This window comes from Rutilus rutilus (assembly GCF_951802725.1).
Source record: "Rutilus rutilus genome assembly, chromosome: 3".
NCBI lineage: Eukaryota > Metazoa > Chordata > Actinopteri > Cypriniformes > Leuciscidae > Rutilus > Rutilus rutilus.
The window spans coordinates 35,064,931-35,081,953 of NC_140211.1; the positions used below are offsets into that span (position 1 = coordinate 35,064,931).

General features: G+C 36.9%; 1 protein-coding gene across 8 annotated transcripts in view; it reads right to left on the reverse strand.

The window, feature by feature from the left end:
• The window catches only part of brsk2b (BR serine/threonine kinase 2b), a 135,393-nt gene that overhangs the window by 43,928 nt on the left and 74,442 nt on the right, over positions 1 to 17,023 (reverse strand). For all 8 annotated transcript variants that reach the window (XM_084403945.1, XM_084403944.1, XM_084403947.1 and 5 more), the window contains exons 3-4: positions 1,719 to 1,804; positions 159 to 299 (exon numbers count right to left, since the gene is read on the reverse strand). In XM_084403945.1, the coding sequence (XP_084260071.1) occupies positions 159 to 299; positions 1,719 to 1,804 (227 nt within the window). The remainder of the gene's footprint in view (positions 1 to 158; positions 300 to 1,718; positions 1,805 to 17,023) is intronic.

Consider the following 17,023-nt stretch of genomic DNA (forward strand, 5'->3'; position numbering starts at 1 on the left):
AAACAAACAAAAAATGTTAGCGGCTACAAAACCAACACATTTGACTTTCTTGAACCAAAATAATGAGAGTGTGCCAAGCAATGCTCAAAATAAAGGATTTTGATGCCCTGTAAAACAAACTAAGATTTGTACACAGCAATGAAGTCCAGAGCTCTTACCATATAGAGTGACTGTGGCAGAAGTCCAGCGCAGAGATGATCTGTCTGAAGAACTTCCTGGCCTCTTTGGGTGTTAACCTGCCCTTCTTTACCAGGTAGTCAAAGAGCTCTCCACCTGACACATGCTCTAGAACCAAATATCTGTGGAAAACAAGCAGGAGATAAGAAATCCTGATACACAGCAGCTATGAAACTCCCAGGACAGATCTACTACCATGCCAATATACAGTATACACTACTTTTAAAAAGTTTGGGGTTGGTAAGGTTTATTTATGGTTTTGAGGCTGCATTTATTTCATAAAAATATAGTCCAAAATGTAATATTGTGAAATATCATAACAATTTAAATGTTCTATTTGAATACAGTATTTTAAAATGTAATTAGTTCCTGTGAATTTTTAGCATCATTACTCCAGTTTTCAGTGTCACATGATCCTTCAGAAATCGTACTAATATGCTGATTTGGTGCTCAAGAAACATTTCTTATGATCAATGTTGAAAATAGTGAGTGGTGGCGCGATATGGCTGCTGTCGCATCATCCATGATTCCCCCCTCCATATGTAAAACAAAATTATAGTTGTGCTGCTTTTTTGGAGACTGTGATACTGACTATACAGTTCAAAAGAACAGTATTTATTTGAAATAAATATTTTCTGTAACAATTTAAAATACTTTATTGGAACTTTTGATCAACTTAATGCATCCTTGCTAAATAATAGAAATACTGACCCCAAACTTTTGAATGGTTGTGTACAGAGGAGGGGGTCCACTGAGACCACTATAGTGAAAACGCTACTATGAAAAATAAAAATAAAATTGTAAACCAAATTGTCCATTACAAACTATAATATCACCACACCAATTTGAGTAAAAGCCCAAATGAATAATTACATTATTTGATTAGCAACTTTTAACAACTTCACCTTCACACCATAATGTTTAAAATTCCCCCCCAAATTCTGTTCACCTTTAGATTTAAATGGAAAAAAGGCCAACATTTTCAATATAGTCTCAGACTGTATTGCATTTGAGTGAATGTGTACATGTTTGCGAAATATCTTCCTGCAATCGTCCTGTCTGATGGGCAAACACATTTATGTCTTACTCATGCATTCATGTATTCATGAGATACATGCAGACTCCCATTCATATTTGAACACGCATACAAACACACTCACTGACACGGCAGACGTCTGATTTATTAGTCGATTAAAGGATTTTCTCATGCGATTACCTGTCAGCGTGATTTAAATTAAGGATGGATTCATACTTGATTTGTTGTGTGTAAAAATGTTCATAGGCAAATACTTTACGAGTGTGCGGGCCATACATCTGTGTCATCGGAATATTAAGAAAACAAATTCCTCAGCTGCATCTATGGTGGCTCCTTTTTCAATTATTGAAAACTACATTAAGCCCAGCCACTGGAGCGCGAGCACATATCCAGGGATATCAGAGCCTCTGCTCTTCCGTACAGATACAGAGTTTACCAGGCACTGATACACACTCAGCTCATACATTGCATGGTGCATGGATAAACAAAAGTGGTGTATACTCACAAATATTTCTTATTTTCGTAGACATCATGCAACTTCAAAACATGTGGGTGTTCTATGAGCTTCAGAATAGCTATTTCTCTCTCTACCTGTAGAGACACAGAGATCAAAAACGATTAGTTTTATACACAGTAGCATGAGGTTAGAGTGAAACACAAGGAGACATTTACAATAACAACCTTTGGTTAGTCTGTGCTAGCAAAATGATGTTGTATGGTATTATCTTGCCAAGCCATGCCTAATTAGCATCCCACCACTTTCATTAAGTGGTTAACCCATTAATCACACTTTGGCAAGAAAATAAACAAGAAGACAATAGCTGCAGAAATACACCAGTCCAAGTGCCTCATTATAAGATGCCTATGATGAAGAGTTCACATGAATTATAAGTGGACAAGACTCTAATTGCATTAGTCTTTAGAAAGGGATACAGTAGCATGACAAGGTGAAGCATCATCATAGTTGTCATGAACATTCCCACATTACATTGAGAGGTGGTAATTAGCGAGCATACAGTCGTTCACCAAAGTGTCGAAGTGTTGTACACTCTTGCCGCTGCAGGAAAATCCATCTCTTGTCGCTTTGAGGGAGCTCCAGAAATAATTAGACTTCATTATCGGTGGGAATATGGGAACAGCTAATATGGATAATCCCACACTAATGAAAGTTACATTGCAGAATTTGACGCTGCATGAAGTCTCCCATCACATACCTGCTCTGAGACTAACCTTGTACAGTGTCTAAGCGAACCACAATCCCATTACATTTAATCAGCTTTCCTTTGTACTCAGCCGAGGTGTTATAAACAGAATTATGAAAGACGTTTTGGTCAGGATAGATGGATGCAAAGAATCAGAATTTGTCTTTTTGTAGTAAAGAATCATGTACTTTTCCAGCCCACACAGTCGCTGTTCAGGTAAATAACACCCTCTCTTGCCTTCTTCATGTTAACAGTTTACAGTACTAGTCAAATTTTGTTCACACACCTACTCCTTCCTTTATTATTACTATTTTTCACATGAAAAGATTTGGTCATGCTTTAGTTTAGGGAACACATATTCACTATTAACTACAACTTTTGCCTCAAAGTCCTAATTAACTGCTTATTAATAGTTAGTTAGCTAGTTGTTAAGCTTAGGTATGGGGTAGAATTAAGGGATGAAAAATAATGCAAAATAAGGTATTAATATGTATGCATGCTAATAAGCAACTAGGTAATAGTGTAAATTAGTCCCCAAACTAAAGTATTGCCAAAGATTTAACCAACTTCATTATACACCAAATATGCACCTGGAATACATTTTAATAATATTGAAGGAGGTCCCATGTATTATGGATACTTATTAATGTTATTTTTTTCTTCACAAATTGTATTAGTCCATTACAAATCAAAATTTTACAAATTAAATTCAATTAAATCCTTGCTTTGAGTCAGTGTTACTTTATAATAGTTTTTATTTATAGTTTGAATATTTGTATTTTTATATATTTAATATTAATTTTAGTTACTTCTAGCTTGTGCATTTCTGTCATTTCAATTAGTTAAGATGTATAGTATATGATGATATGTTTGTACATCAAATTAAAATAAGTAAAAATGATATTTTAATACTTTCATTTCATTTAACATTATTTCACATAACAAAAATGTATGTTTTTTTTTTTTTTTATGGTTTTAGTTTCAGTTGCAGTTAACTCTAATAACCATCCTGAGTCCTGGCTGGGATAGGCTCCAGCATTCCCGCCACGCTACACAGGACAAACGCTTTGGAGAATGGATGGATTGATGTAATATAAAATCATACGTTTTGCCGAAAAGAAATCCACAGGCACAGTTTATTCCTCTGCTAAACTTAATTCAAGCCTTCAGGGCAAAACGTAAGATCATGAGAAACATAAACCGAGTCAAGCGACACCAGACTTTTGACTGGTAGGGTACATAAACACCATCAAAACAATCTGATACGATTACAGACGGAGTTATATTCAAAAGCACAGACTGGCATGTGAAAGCAAACACAGACACACAGATCTACCTTTGGGCTCCATCACCCTGATACACACACTATCTCTCTAACCATGAGGCTGTAGCCTTTCTTCCCCACATCTCTTATGTCACTCCAAAACCAGAACACGGCCGACCCAAGTAAAGAAAAAGAGAGAGAGAGAGAGAGAGAGAGAGATGTCAATTTATCACCATCAAAGCCCCAGTTCTTCAAAGGTCTTTCACCTGGACTTCTGCAAAAGAGCAAGAAAAACTAAATAAATAATGAAATATTTCCTTCTTTAATCTACATCGCGGTCTCACTGACTGCCTTATATATAAATCCCTGTCATGGCAACCCTCTCTCAACATGTCTCTCTCATTTTCACGTTCTCTCTTTTACGTGTTTTTTCTTTATTTAGCAGATGGCTTTGAGCTCTGCTTTCATGAACTACACAGAGAGAGAGACAGACCTTCTCCCTGATCTATCACAGAACATGGTCTTTCTCATTGGGTTTACACAATCACTGTAATCATTCAGGGGCAGGATGCTTGTTTCTGCTCCTGGCAGAGACTTTGATTATTCCCTGTGCTATCACAGCAAGTCTCACCTGCATTATGTGTCCATGCCAATTTGGGATGAACAAAGTGCTTATGAAGCATCTTCTCTGCAGAGACCCTAAATTAACGTGTGCTCGAATCGAGCGCAAAGGCGAAAAATGCTTAATGATCACTTATAATTAAATGGAACAGACTCTGTACAATCAGGTGGAATATACTCTTCCAGTATTATCCCTTTGAATAACAGGACCAAGCGGTAAACCCCAATAAAATAAGGAACAATGATAGAACTCAAGTGTGTGAGTATATGTGATTGATTGAACAGGTTGGACAAGTTGCAAAAACACACATTTTTTTTCCACAAGGACTTTTCATTGACTTCAACTGCTTTTGAATGAGCTAAAGATATTTTCAATCCCCAAACCCTTAAAATCCTTTCTGAATTTTTACATGATCATTCTTCAGAAGAAGATATTGTGAGGAACTGAAACACCATTCATGTTAGTATTATTTATAAGGTAAGGGTAGGTTGTCTAATAACAACATTGGACCCCACTCTCTTTCATTGCATGGACAAAAAAGCAGACTTTAAAAAAAAAATTTGTATATCCTCTTTTGAATTTTGCTGAAGAAAGAAAGTCATACAGTTTTGGAATGATATGAATGTGAGTAAATGATGGCAGAATTGTGAACTATCCCTTTAAGAAACTATTTATATCATTAAGCATTAAGCCTCTTTTCTAATCAGTGTAGGTTGTTTCAGGTTTTACTACAATCGTGGGGACATTTGGCCATCACAATGCATGCAAAACGTGACGCACGCGCGCACACACAAGCAAGCATTTAGACTCACACACACACATCCATCTGTGGCAGGTGAAAAGCTGTGCTGGCACAGACAGGAGGAGGGAAATCCAAACACACAACATTTACCTGCACGTCAGATCTCTGCCAAACAGCACTTGTGATCACAGGATAATGGAGACTTCATCTTATCAACAAGCCCCAGTAATCCTGTCTGAATCCAGATGAGTTAAATCCAACTCTAATACAGAGTTAACACTTACAGCAAGTCAAATAAACAAAGACAGCGGCAACATACCGGGTATTTGTTATGATTTTAATGATCCAATAAAAATACACACACACACTCATCTGATTATGCGGACGGATAGGAGCCGAGCAGTGATCTGCATCATTCCTCATTATAAAAGAGGAGGCCGGTTCACCTCAGTGCCCTTTTTCATTGCGTTTCCATGTTTAACAATTAGCACCACTGTAATAGCATCTTTCTTGCCAACAAAAGTGATTATCAAGTGATTAATTTCCCTGGAGAGAAAGATTTCAGTTTGGGTATGACATAAAATTACAAGGTTAAATGGCCACAAGTCAGAGACATTAAATGGCATTGATGTATTTGGTTTCAATTGATAACACGGAAGGTTTTAGACAAGAAAGAGATTTCATTTCTTGACTGGCTTTGAGCAGAGAGGGAAAAATGAATGACTAATCCCGGATATTGAAAGAGCAAATGGAAGAGAAAAATAAATGTGTTAAAGTGTGTGTGTGTGTTAGAAAGGCTTGCAGAGTACCTTTTTTTCTTTTGCAATTCAGATTTAATTAAGAACATTGCAATTTAAATCAGCATATTTAACAGTGTATAATTCAACACGCCCTAAACAAACAACTTTCAACCTCTGCCTTTGTTAATGGATTTAACATCATTTATTATGCTCAATTATTGTTTGATTTCAGGTTACAGATGGTGTGTTGATGCATGTTAATAAAACTGCACTTGTGGGGATGGTCACACAACACACAGCAAATGAATGAAGGCAGACCGAGCTCATGTTCTCACAGCTGGGACTGGGACTGGGACACAACTCCCATGTATTGGAGAGCAATCAGATTTTACCCAATAATAGCACATTTAATCACACAGCTGTCTGTTTGTGGTGGTTAAAATATTTGGTTACGTGCTACGTGTGTCTATAGGTGTTTGAAACAATGGCTATTTGCAAAATTGTGTGTGTGTAAAGAGCTCATGAAGTGATGATGAGTTGGAAGAGGAGGTGTTTGTCTCATGTGGGTTTTGACTGTTCTGTCCAAACTCTCCAGTGCCCACTAGCCGGGCAGCCCTGGCACACAAGCAGCCCTGGCACACAAGCACGCACGCACGCACGCACGCACGCACACACACACACACACACACACACACACACACACACACACACACACACACACAGTTTCCATGTTGGGTTTTCATATTTTATGGGGACATTCCACAGACGTAATGTTTTTTTTTACTGTACAAACTGTATATTCTATCCCCCTACACTAACCCTATAAACCTAGTCATCATAAAAAAACATTTTTACATTTTCAAAAAAGGTAATTCTGTATGATTTAAAAGCTTGTTTCCTCATGGGGACCAAAATATTTTGTGACACATTTTGTCACACACAGACACACAGTGGGTTTTCATTTTTTTAATGGGGACTTTCCAGACAGGGCTTAGATTAAGCCAGGATTAGGCCTTAGTTCAATTAGGATATTTAAGTAACTTTTACAAATGTGCCATAAAAAATAAAATAAAATAAATTACTGGTGAGCATCTTGAGACAAAACAATAGCACAATAGCTCAAACATGCATTTTAGTCTGTATTTAGACTATCTTAAAGGGATAGTTTACCCAAAAATGAAAATTACCCCATGATTTACTCACCATCCATCCTAGGTGTATATGACTTTCTTCTTTCAGATGAATACAATCAGAGTTATATAAACAAATGTCATGGCTCTTCCAAGCTTTATAATGTAATTTTATATACTTTTATATTCATCCATATTCCTTGTTTTTTCCTTTTTCAGGGTTTTTTCAGAACAGATCATCGCGCAAAGAACTTGCAGCGCTAATTTCTTCCCGACGTCCATTTTCAAATAAACAACTCCTGTTTCACGCGTTTCTTTGCGGCATTTCCCCATTCCACTTCTCACATGTGTTTCCATGACAAAATGTGGTTTGGGGACCAGATAGAGTCATTGGGCAGAGTTCTTGACAGCTTGTGCAGTGTGTGACCCCCTGTTGTGGACCATTTACCTAGTGTAGTGTGAACACCACAACGACTTCAATACTCCAGATTACAGACAGCAAGTCAAGTAGTCTTAACGGCACAGCAATCTGCCGACGTTTAAAGTCATGTAGTCTAAATTAGGCATAAGCCTTGTCTGTGAAAGCGGGGGATAGTGATTTTTAAACTGTTTAAAAAAAAAAAAAAACATCATTTACATTTATAAGCTGTTTTCCACTAGTTTGCAGCAACTGGAAGTCATTCATTGTAAATGAGATTTGATGATTTATAGCAACATGAGTGACTAGGTGATGAAGACAATGAGCAAAGATTTATGATATATCAGTAGTCATATCAGCTGATTGGCTGATATTGCCTTTTTAACATTATCTCTATTAGTTCAATATAAAAAGTGTGATATAATTATTTAAAGGGATTGTTTAAATAATGAATAATGAGTTTCTTGAACTCACCCATGAGTTCCTAAGTTTATTTCTTCTGTTACACACAAAATAAGTTATTCTGAAGAATGTTGGTAACCAGACACAGTTGACAGTAGCCATTGAATTCCATAGTATTTAAAAAAATGTCCTACTATGGAAGTCAATGGCTACCATCAAATGTTTGATTACCGACATTCTTTAAAATATCTTCTTTTGTGTAAGAAAGAAATTCATACTGGTTTGGAACCACTTGAGTGTGAGTAAATAATGAAAAAAAAAAAAAAACATTTTTGGGTGAACTATCCCTTTAAGCTGAAAAAGTATAGACCTTATGTAGCTCCGCCCCTTTTCAGCGCTGCGCTCATTGTCTTTTGACTTCCGGGCTGTATTTTCACAGCGTTTTGCGTGTTTATTAATGAACGGCTCGTTTTAAAATCTTCCCGGTCGATTTACATTTGTTAAGTCATCTGCTTTAAACATTACAGTCCTCATGATAACTTTCGTTAACTTTACATTAAGTAAATCCACTTAAAAAGCTAATTACTCCTGGACAGAAATGCCATATAAATATACAGAGCGACCGCAAAACGGAAGTTAAAAGACAATTTTCCAAAGATGGCGGCGCCCTTGTTTCTCTGGTGCATAAGGTCTATAGCCAAATGATCATGGGACCCAAATATGGTCAAATAAAATTTGTTTTAAAAATAAACGCAATTTCCTCATTAGAGTTCTGAACTTTTCAAGTGAGCATTCAAAATCACATCAAATAAATTACCTTAATCCAATTAAATTTATAAAAATGCTTTCAGATTAAAAGCAATTTCATTATTTAAAGCTCTGGATTTTTTAGGTGAGCAGTCTAACAAAATTCAAACAGAGAGACAGACAGACAGATAGACAGACAAAATGTCCATATTGGTGCATCCCTACAAAATGAGTAGCGACAAGATGCTACTGCCATTGTAAATGCACATAGTGATGCCCCACCTGAAACATTTGGATACAGCAGTCATGTTGGAACACCTATAATCAGCCAAGAGCACAGAGACTTGCTGACCTCGAGGGTTTAACAGCTGTCAGCGTGAGCGCGACTTTACACAAGACACGCCGTCACCTCTCCTTCTGGCAGTTCCCTGATCTATTTATCATTGATGCCTTTTTTCCTCCAATCCATCTTAATTCCTCAAGCTCCCTCACAACACACCAACTTCCCAATTAGAGGAATGGAAGAGTAGCAGATGAAATAAACCATTAAAAAAAAACAAAAAAGCGGAAGGAAATCACTCAAATCGCGTTTCTTTAATAAAGATGGAGGTTGTTCTGTTGCGGCGTTCCTCCGGGAGCTGCTGTGGCTTTGTTACTAATTAACTCAAACACATGTGGAAACAGACACTTGAGCACGAGGGGGGAGGAGGGGGTTAAAGCAGCAGACCTTAACGTCTCACTGAAGGCTTAGACTAGGAGCGCTGGGAGGCATATCATGGCTTAGCTAATACCTCCAGAGACACACCGTACAGGATATCGGTGGATATTAAACACAATTGCCATCCCTCGGTGATAGCCAATCCATCTACGCGACCAACCAGCAGCTGTGGCTCAAATCGGATCCATCAGGTGTGAGTAGGTCTGAAAATGGCTGGATAGCAAATGAGTGAAAGCTCAGTGGGAAAGTAGGAAAGGAGAACAGCAGGGAAAGAGGACAATGTAATACACAATTAAAGGTAGAATTTCTGTGCCACTAACAGAACCAAATTTCAAATATAATGATTATTTCCAACCCAGGCTCACTGGGGAGTAAAAAAAAAAGTGTCTGTGGTGACATTTCTGCAAAATGATGCTGCTTCTTGCACAATTCACAACACTTTCGAAGTGAAATGTCTAACTAACGAGTGGTGCTTAGAGTTAGGATAAGTGTTAAAGTGTGTTTTAAAGTGTTCAAGTTTTATCCGAAACAGGTTAACGTGAATCTGGAATGTTTCAGATTCTGAAAGGAGAGAGAAATGTTTCTGGAATGCTTCATTAAGTTGGTTCTTCTACATATCACAGCAGTTCGGAAATGAAATGTCCAGTGAGATTAAAGGTGCTCTAAGTGATGTTGGGTGACGTCACTTCTTGTTGACGTCAAAGTATTGTCAAACAAAACGGAGGCTAGCTCGACCCTCCCTCCTCCTCATCCTGTCCTCTCCCTCTCCCTTCAGTGCTTTTCCGATGTAAATTCGGGACTTTGCGCGTTCATTCTCCTTTTTCCCTCTTCTTTGCTATTTGTTCATCGGAACGTCGTCTCTTTGGTTGTGTGTCGGCCATATCAAATGTGATATTTCATGTCCCCCCTTCATGTGCACGCGCACTAACCCCCCAACCCCCACCCCCAAATCATTCTTGTCGGTTATTGGCTGGAACACTGTTTGTTATGTTTCGTGGTCCAGGCTGGGCCAGTTTGTTTTTCTTGCCATTTGTGGAGCCTGGGCTGTCTACAGAGACCACGTTTTTTTACAGTGTGTTCAGGGGACAAGCAGCTAGCGGATAGTGGGGAGATAAAAATGCATTTAACTTGCTTTTACAAGTTTAAGCTCTTTTATCATGTCATAATAAATGGGCTTAAACTTGTAGAAGCAAGTTATAATGCATTTTTCTGTATTGCAAGTGCAACGCTGTACCAGGTGAACTACTGAGCAGTTTAGAATGTCAAAAAAGCCATACATACATACATACATACATACATACAATCGACATACATACATTGATGTAAACGTCTAAATGAACCGTATTCATTTACAAATTGTGCACTGAGGTCTTAATATTCCATTGTGCAAGAAACCAAGCAAAAATATGTCTTTTAAAATTGACAATCTGCATCTGTAATCATAATTTGTGTGAAAAGTGTCACTGTCACTAGTGGTCATTTCAGCTGGAAACTGCAGTTAATTGTATACAAAATGTAGGTAGAATCACGTTTTTCCAATGAGCCTCAGTTTATTATTTCCAAAGGTTTCCTAAAACATCCAACCACATACATTCAGGATATGAGTGGACACAATTGAATAATTTGAAGGGTTAGTTCACCTAAAAATGAAAATTCTGTCATAATTTACTCACCATCTTGTCGTTCCAAACCCGTTAGACCTCTGCGAAATCTGAAAGCTTTCTCTCCCTTCTTTGACAGTCTACGCAACTACCACTTTGACGAATCAAAACGTTCATAAAGAGATTGTAAAACTAATCCATATGAGCGGTTTAGTCCAAATTTTATATGATGGACAGACTGAATTTAAACATTCATCAACGCACACATCAGGTGTGGTAAATGCAAACTCAAGAATGTTCGCTTGACGTGTGACTTGTGCGAGAACCAATAAGGTTCATTCTCTTGTGGGTTTAATGCTGCATGTTTGAGCTCCTGCAAGAACCAATGAGGTTAATTCTTGTGTGTTACACAGCACGTTTGAGCTTCTGAAAGAGGTTTGTTCTCATGCATCAAGCAGGTACGATTGAGCTTCTGTTTAGGACTAAATACTCATCATTCTTTCCAGTGTTCCAGAGAGGCATGTAATAATGTATAGTTGTAATACAGTAGATGTAATAATGTTATTTGTGAACTATTAGTTGTGTGGGTGTGATTACTTAAGGATGATTTTGGTCTTTGAGCTTTAGAACTGAATGTTCAGCTCTGTCATTTCTTTCACATCTCTAAAATCTTAACTGCGGTAAAAATGCCAGAGCATAATAGAGCCTCTCTTATTAATACTATTCATAATATCGTGTCTCTTCAGAAAATTAGGACTAAACTGCTGAATTCATATAGATTAGTTTTAAGATCTCTTTACGAACTTTTTGTAGTACAAACTGGTAGTTGCGTAGCTGTCAACGGAGGGACAGAAATCTCTCAGATTTCATTGAAAATATCTTAATTTGTGTCCCGAAATAAACAAATGTCTTACTGTTTTGAGAGGACATGAGGTTGAGTAAATGATGACAGAATTTTCATTTTTGGGTGAACTATACCTTTACAAATTTATTTGAAACAAAATGTGCAACAAAATGTTTGTTTTTAATATTTAATATTTAAAATAAATTGTCCCAGAGATCTTGATGTTAATGGTTTGGTAGTGTGAAAGCAGACTTGTAACAGTAAACATGGCACAGTGGCTGTGCCACACACCTCATCCCATCATTCCAAACACTTCCAGTCTAAAGAGGCACCTGAGTGACCTACTAAACCAGAACTGCTGACATCCAAGAGATCTCAGCCACAGATTTCGGCCTCAAGTTTGAACAAGCTAAACGTTCCTGCGCGCAATCCTGTTGGTCTTGCTCTGTCCTCTCGTCTGGACCGAGCAGATAACCGCAGCTCTCTCCGCTCAGTACAAAGCCTCGTTCTGTTCGCAGCCGATCTGCTTCTTGACACATGACACACACGCAACGTTTGGTCTCACAATGTTCTTCTCCCTTAAAGCCACACATGAAGCACAAGTGTTAGAAATAAAACCCAACTTGCTCTAAGGCCACATAAACAACAGAGTCTGAATATTTATGAGTGAAAGGTTGAATTTCACCCCTAAATTGCTTCAGGAAACACATTTTAGAGGCGTGTGATTAGCATGTCTGCTATCGAGAAATTGGTTTTGGAAATAGAGTGCAGTGAGGCAGACTTTGGGATGATGGGCTGGAGGATCTATACGGGAAGGAACCGTTCGCTGGGTCCACCGAAGATGACTTCCTGATAGAGTTCCTGTGCATACGCAGAGGGGAATTTCATAAGCCGTGGCTTTAGCTGAACTAAACATGCACATTCTGCTTGTTGTAATGTTGTTGTTTCCCTTAAGTAAACTTTGCAAATTATATCTTACAGGCCAATGTCAAAACAAGAAACACTACTTGTCATGAATTCAAATTTATGCACGCACATTTGCATAGGAATATTGGGTGCTTTAAGAGCGTCTAGCCTCAATAAACAACTGCTTTGATGCCTTTTGACCTTCCAGAAATTAGTTGCCCTGGGCTCAGTGAGGAATAAATGTGAAAAACATTGATTTAAATACGAAAGGAATGTGTTTTAATTGATCAAAAACTTCTGTCCACAGAGGCTCTTCTTCGCAAACTCAAAAACACACTGTCGGCATCTCATTGTGCTGCTTTTAACCCTCAAGCTTTAGTTTTTTTTCTACAGAAGAACATGCAAGGAAGAATGCAGCCATTTCCCAAGACAAAGAGTGATACGGTAAATCTGTTTAGTCCTCTCTTTTTGTTCCTTTGGATATTGATGTATGAGATTATATATAGGGGGGTGGAAAACCTTCAATTACGCACTGATGAGTGAAACAAGAAAAAGTGTGTATTCTTGCAGATATGGCAATGTTAAACCTCAGTACAGTTTTCTGGATATAGATTTATGACAGAAGCCATTATTTTCATCCTGCCGTGAGCGGGGACACACACGCTAAAACACTCCTGTGCTCATAGAGAAAAGTAATTATGATCTATCTTTTGCATCACTCACTCATCCTGGAGAGGCAGCTTGATCTCGCTCACCAATCACTACCACACATGCTGTATTTAAATCAATAGTTCAATGGCGCAGTACTAGTCACAGTTTTGCACTGTGTGGTGGAAGTACAGATTTATTTTATGAAGGAAAAACTGCCCACTGACTCCATTCTGGCTCAGAGAATCTGCAGTGCTGAAGAAGTGCTTAAATATCCCATAAATCATTGCTTACCTGTGGTACAATATGTTGGAAACTTACTCTATACTATACACCAGGGGGAATAGCAGCCATTATAACCGGGCGGGATTGCATCACGCCCCACTTTTCGGGCAAGAATCATTATGTTTTAAGAGCTTTGTTTTGCTTGGCTGCAGTGTGAAGAAAAAAAATGTAGGTGGCTGCATAAAATGACAGTTTTAAGGCCAAGCGCAAGATTCTGCCACACAGCTGCATCGACGGAAAGTCAAACAAGCCAGTGTTATTTTCGTATTATTTATATACTTTTATAATATTGAATAATATTTTTTATTAACTTTTATTTTTACATTTTAGTGATTCTGTCATGTGCTATTGTCATTTATGCTTTTTTTTTTTTAATGTTTCTATTTAGCTTGATTTATTTTTATTTCAGTCTTAATTTTAGTACTTCAACTTACTTTATAGTTTTTATTTTTTGTTTAAATTTCCAAATTTAATAAAAAATTGCAAAGTTAAAATTACATTCATCTAATATTTTTATTTTATTTTATTTTATTTCAGCTTTATTTTAATTAACAAAAAATATTTTTAATGGTTTTTAATGGTTAACAGCACTGAAACAAGCTGACAAATGCATAATCGGTAAGACCAAATTTGCGTTTCAGGAAATTAATTATTATTATATTATGGCATTTAATAAGTATTCATAACATAAGCCAGGCTGATATGGTTTATTTTTCAGATCATTCCTAAGTCCTAAGCATCGACCCCTTAAACTTTCCTTAAAACAGAGCGCTAATGGTAACCTTTCAAGAAAGGTCAGCAATCTGTTATTAGGCTATAAAACTAAAACCAGGTTTTTGATGTAGACAGGTGTGAAACCATTTTTTAAGTAGACAGATCTGCTAGTTAACGTCACAAAGACATCTTTCACCTTCACATCCTCTCAGGGCGTCTGTGCAATCATAATCATGGAACACAGGTGTCCACGTCAATTGATTTATCTGTCATTGTAGGCAGCAATGGACATGGACCACAGTTATAAATCTCACATAATGGACATTTTCTCTACTGCTCCTGTCTCAGTTCAGCCATAATGACTTTGGCAAGGAAGGAAAGAGGGTTAAAGGTCACTCCAGGGACCAAATGAAAAGGTAACGGCGTTCCTTTATCTTCTACTTCCTGATTCCTCAGGGCCTTCTCTGTTTGATCAAATGATCAGTCAAAGCTGATGCACCCAGTGTCAGACGGAGGGGAATAGGATTGTGGAAAAACATGATTGTTTTTCAAATAAATGTAGTTTTTTAGCTTTCTATTCATCAAAGAATCCTGATTTTTTTTTTTTTTTATTACGGTTTCCATAAAAATATCAGGCAGGACAACTGTTTTCAACACTGATAATAAGAAGAAATGTTTCATGAATGACTTTTGAAAGATCATGTGACACTAAAGACTACAAGAAAACTGGAATAATATTTTGCAATGTTACTGTTTATACTGTATTCTTATATATATATTTTTTTTAAATCAGTCTTGGTGAGCACAAGTGACTTAAAAAATAAAAAAATAAAAATTCTATCCAACACTGCGAACTGTCCTTAAAAGCTGGCTGATAATATAAGATAGGCTCTATTATGCTCTGACATTTTTACAGCAATTAAGATTTTAGAGAAGTGAAAGAAATGACAAAGGCTTATACAGAGCTGAACATTCAGTTCTAAAGCTCAAAGACCAAAATCATCCTTAAGTAATCACACCCACACAACTAATAGAAGCTGTTCACAAATAACATTATTACATATACTGTATTACAACTATACATTATTACATGCCTCTCTGGAACACTGGAAAGAATTATGAGGTCAAATATTTTTTTTTCTATAATTAAAACTTTATAATGGACCATTGACAGTGGTCCCAGACAACACTGCATGACATTTTCAATTTATTTATTTGGTAAGTAACTTGATAAATCCCATCATAAAATTAAGTATACAATCAAATTAAACCTTGTTAAAAAAAACTGACTGGATATCATGTGGATATCATGATCCCTGACATATCATGTGCTGACTAACAGGTAAGGATGGACAAAACCAATGCTGTCTTTTTAATAGGAATAATCAATATCACACTACTACTCCATCACAATTTTAACCTTGAACAAGTTTCTTCAGGACAGTTGGATCGTTCCTGCAATGTGTGCTTTAAAAAATAAACAATGATTAATGAAAAGTAATCAACAACATGTACCGATTCCTCACTCCAGTATGATTGAAAGGCTCAATATAGATAAAAGCACCCAGAGCCTGAGATAGACAGCATATACATCACAAAAATGGCATAAATATACGTATAGAAATACATCTTTTGAGAGCATGTCATACTGAAAAAGATAAACTGTATATTAATTAGCCCATGTCTTATCACAAATCCAAATGATTCATCTTGAGTTTGATGAAAAACTGAATTTCAAAAAATGATTCACATTGAGTCAACCCACGTATCTTCATTGAAACATAAGTCTATTCAATGTTGAGGTGAATCAAATAAATTAGAGACCCAAGTGTAAATCAAATGTCCATCTGTTGCTGTAGCAAATGACCAGCTCTCAAACACTATTCTGAACAGCTTGATGACTTTCACACTGTGCCAGAGCAACATCACTCAAGCTTGCTGAACAAAATAACAATACAGTATATGTGGTAGCTCAAGCAAGAAGACCTCCAGTGAAGTGCTGAGACTTGGGGTCAAAGTTGCAGCTTAATCATTTGAGAAGGAAGTGCACATGGAATAGAGGAAAGATTGAAATGTATACTTTAGTGTAGGAGTATTACTACACATTTATGTCAAACAGTTCTTCAAAAAAAAAAGAAAAAAAAAGAAGAACATATGGATTTAGAACATCATGAGGATGACTTAAATGACAAATATTACATTATGTGTCATTATTTACTCACCCTCGTGTCATTTCAATCCTGTATGACTTTGTTTCTTCTACCGAACACAAAAAAATAAGATTTTTTTTTAAGAATTATGGTATTGAGACAATTCTTAAAATATTTTATTTTGTGTTCCACAGAATAAAGAAAGTCATACAGGTTTGAAATGACATGAGGGTGAGTAAATGATGACAATTTTGTTCCCTTTAATCTTGAAGGCTGAATTAAACATGAACAGTAATACAGCTACAAATACACTCAAATGTACTCAATATGAAATGCATGAATGTGGTTATTTTGGTCATTTGTTTAAAAAAAAAAAAATCTGAACACACAGATATGGAAAATTTTCCACACTCCATGTATTAAAGTGACACAGGAGAGAGGTATTGTAACTGAACATAGTATAAGAGCTACTAACAATGCAGTGCTCGTTTGGGTCATCAATAAACTCAAACCTTATAAAATCAGCTTGGCATCTTCAAAGAGTTATATATGCAAATTAGATGAAGATGCACCGGGCCAGAGGGAAGCGCGTGACAGCCATTTATTTTGTTTTGTGTCCCACTCTGTGCATGCGGTGAGAGAAACATCTCCCTCGCAAACACAACAATCTACCCGCA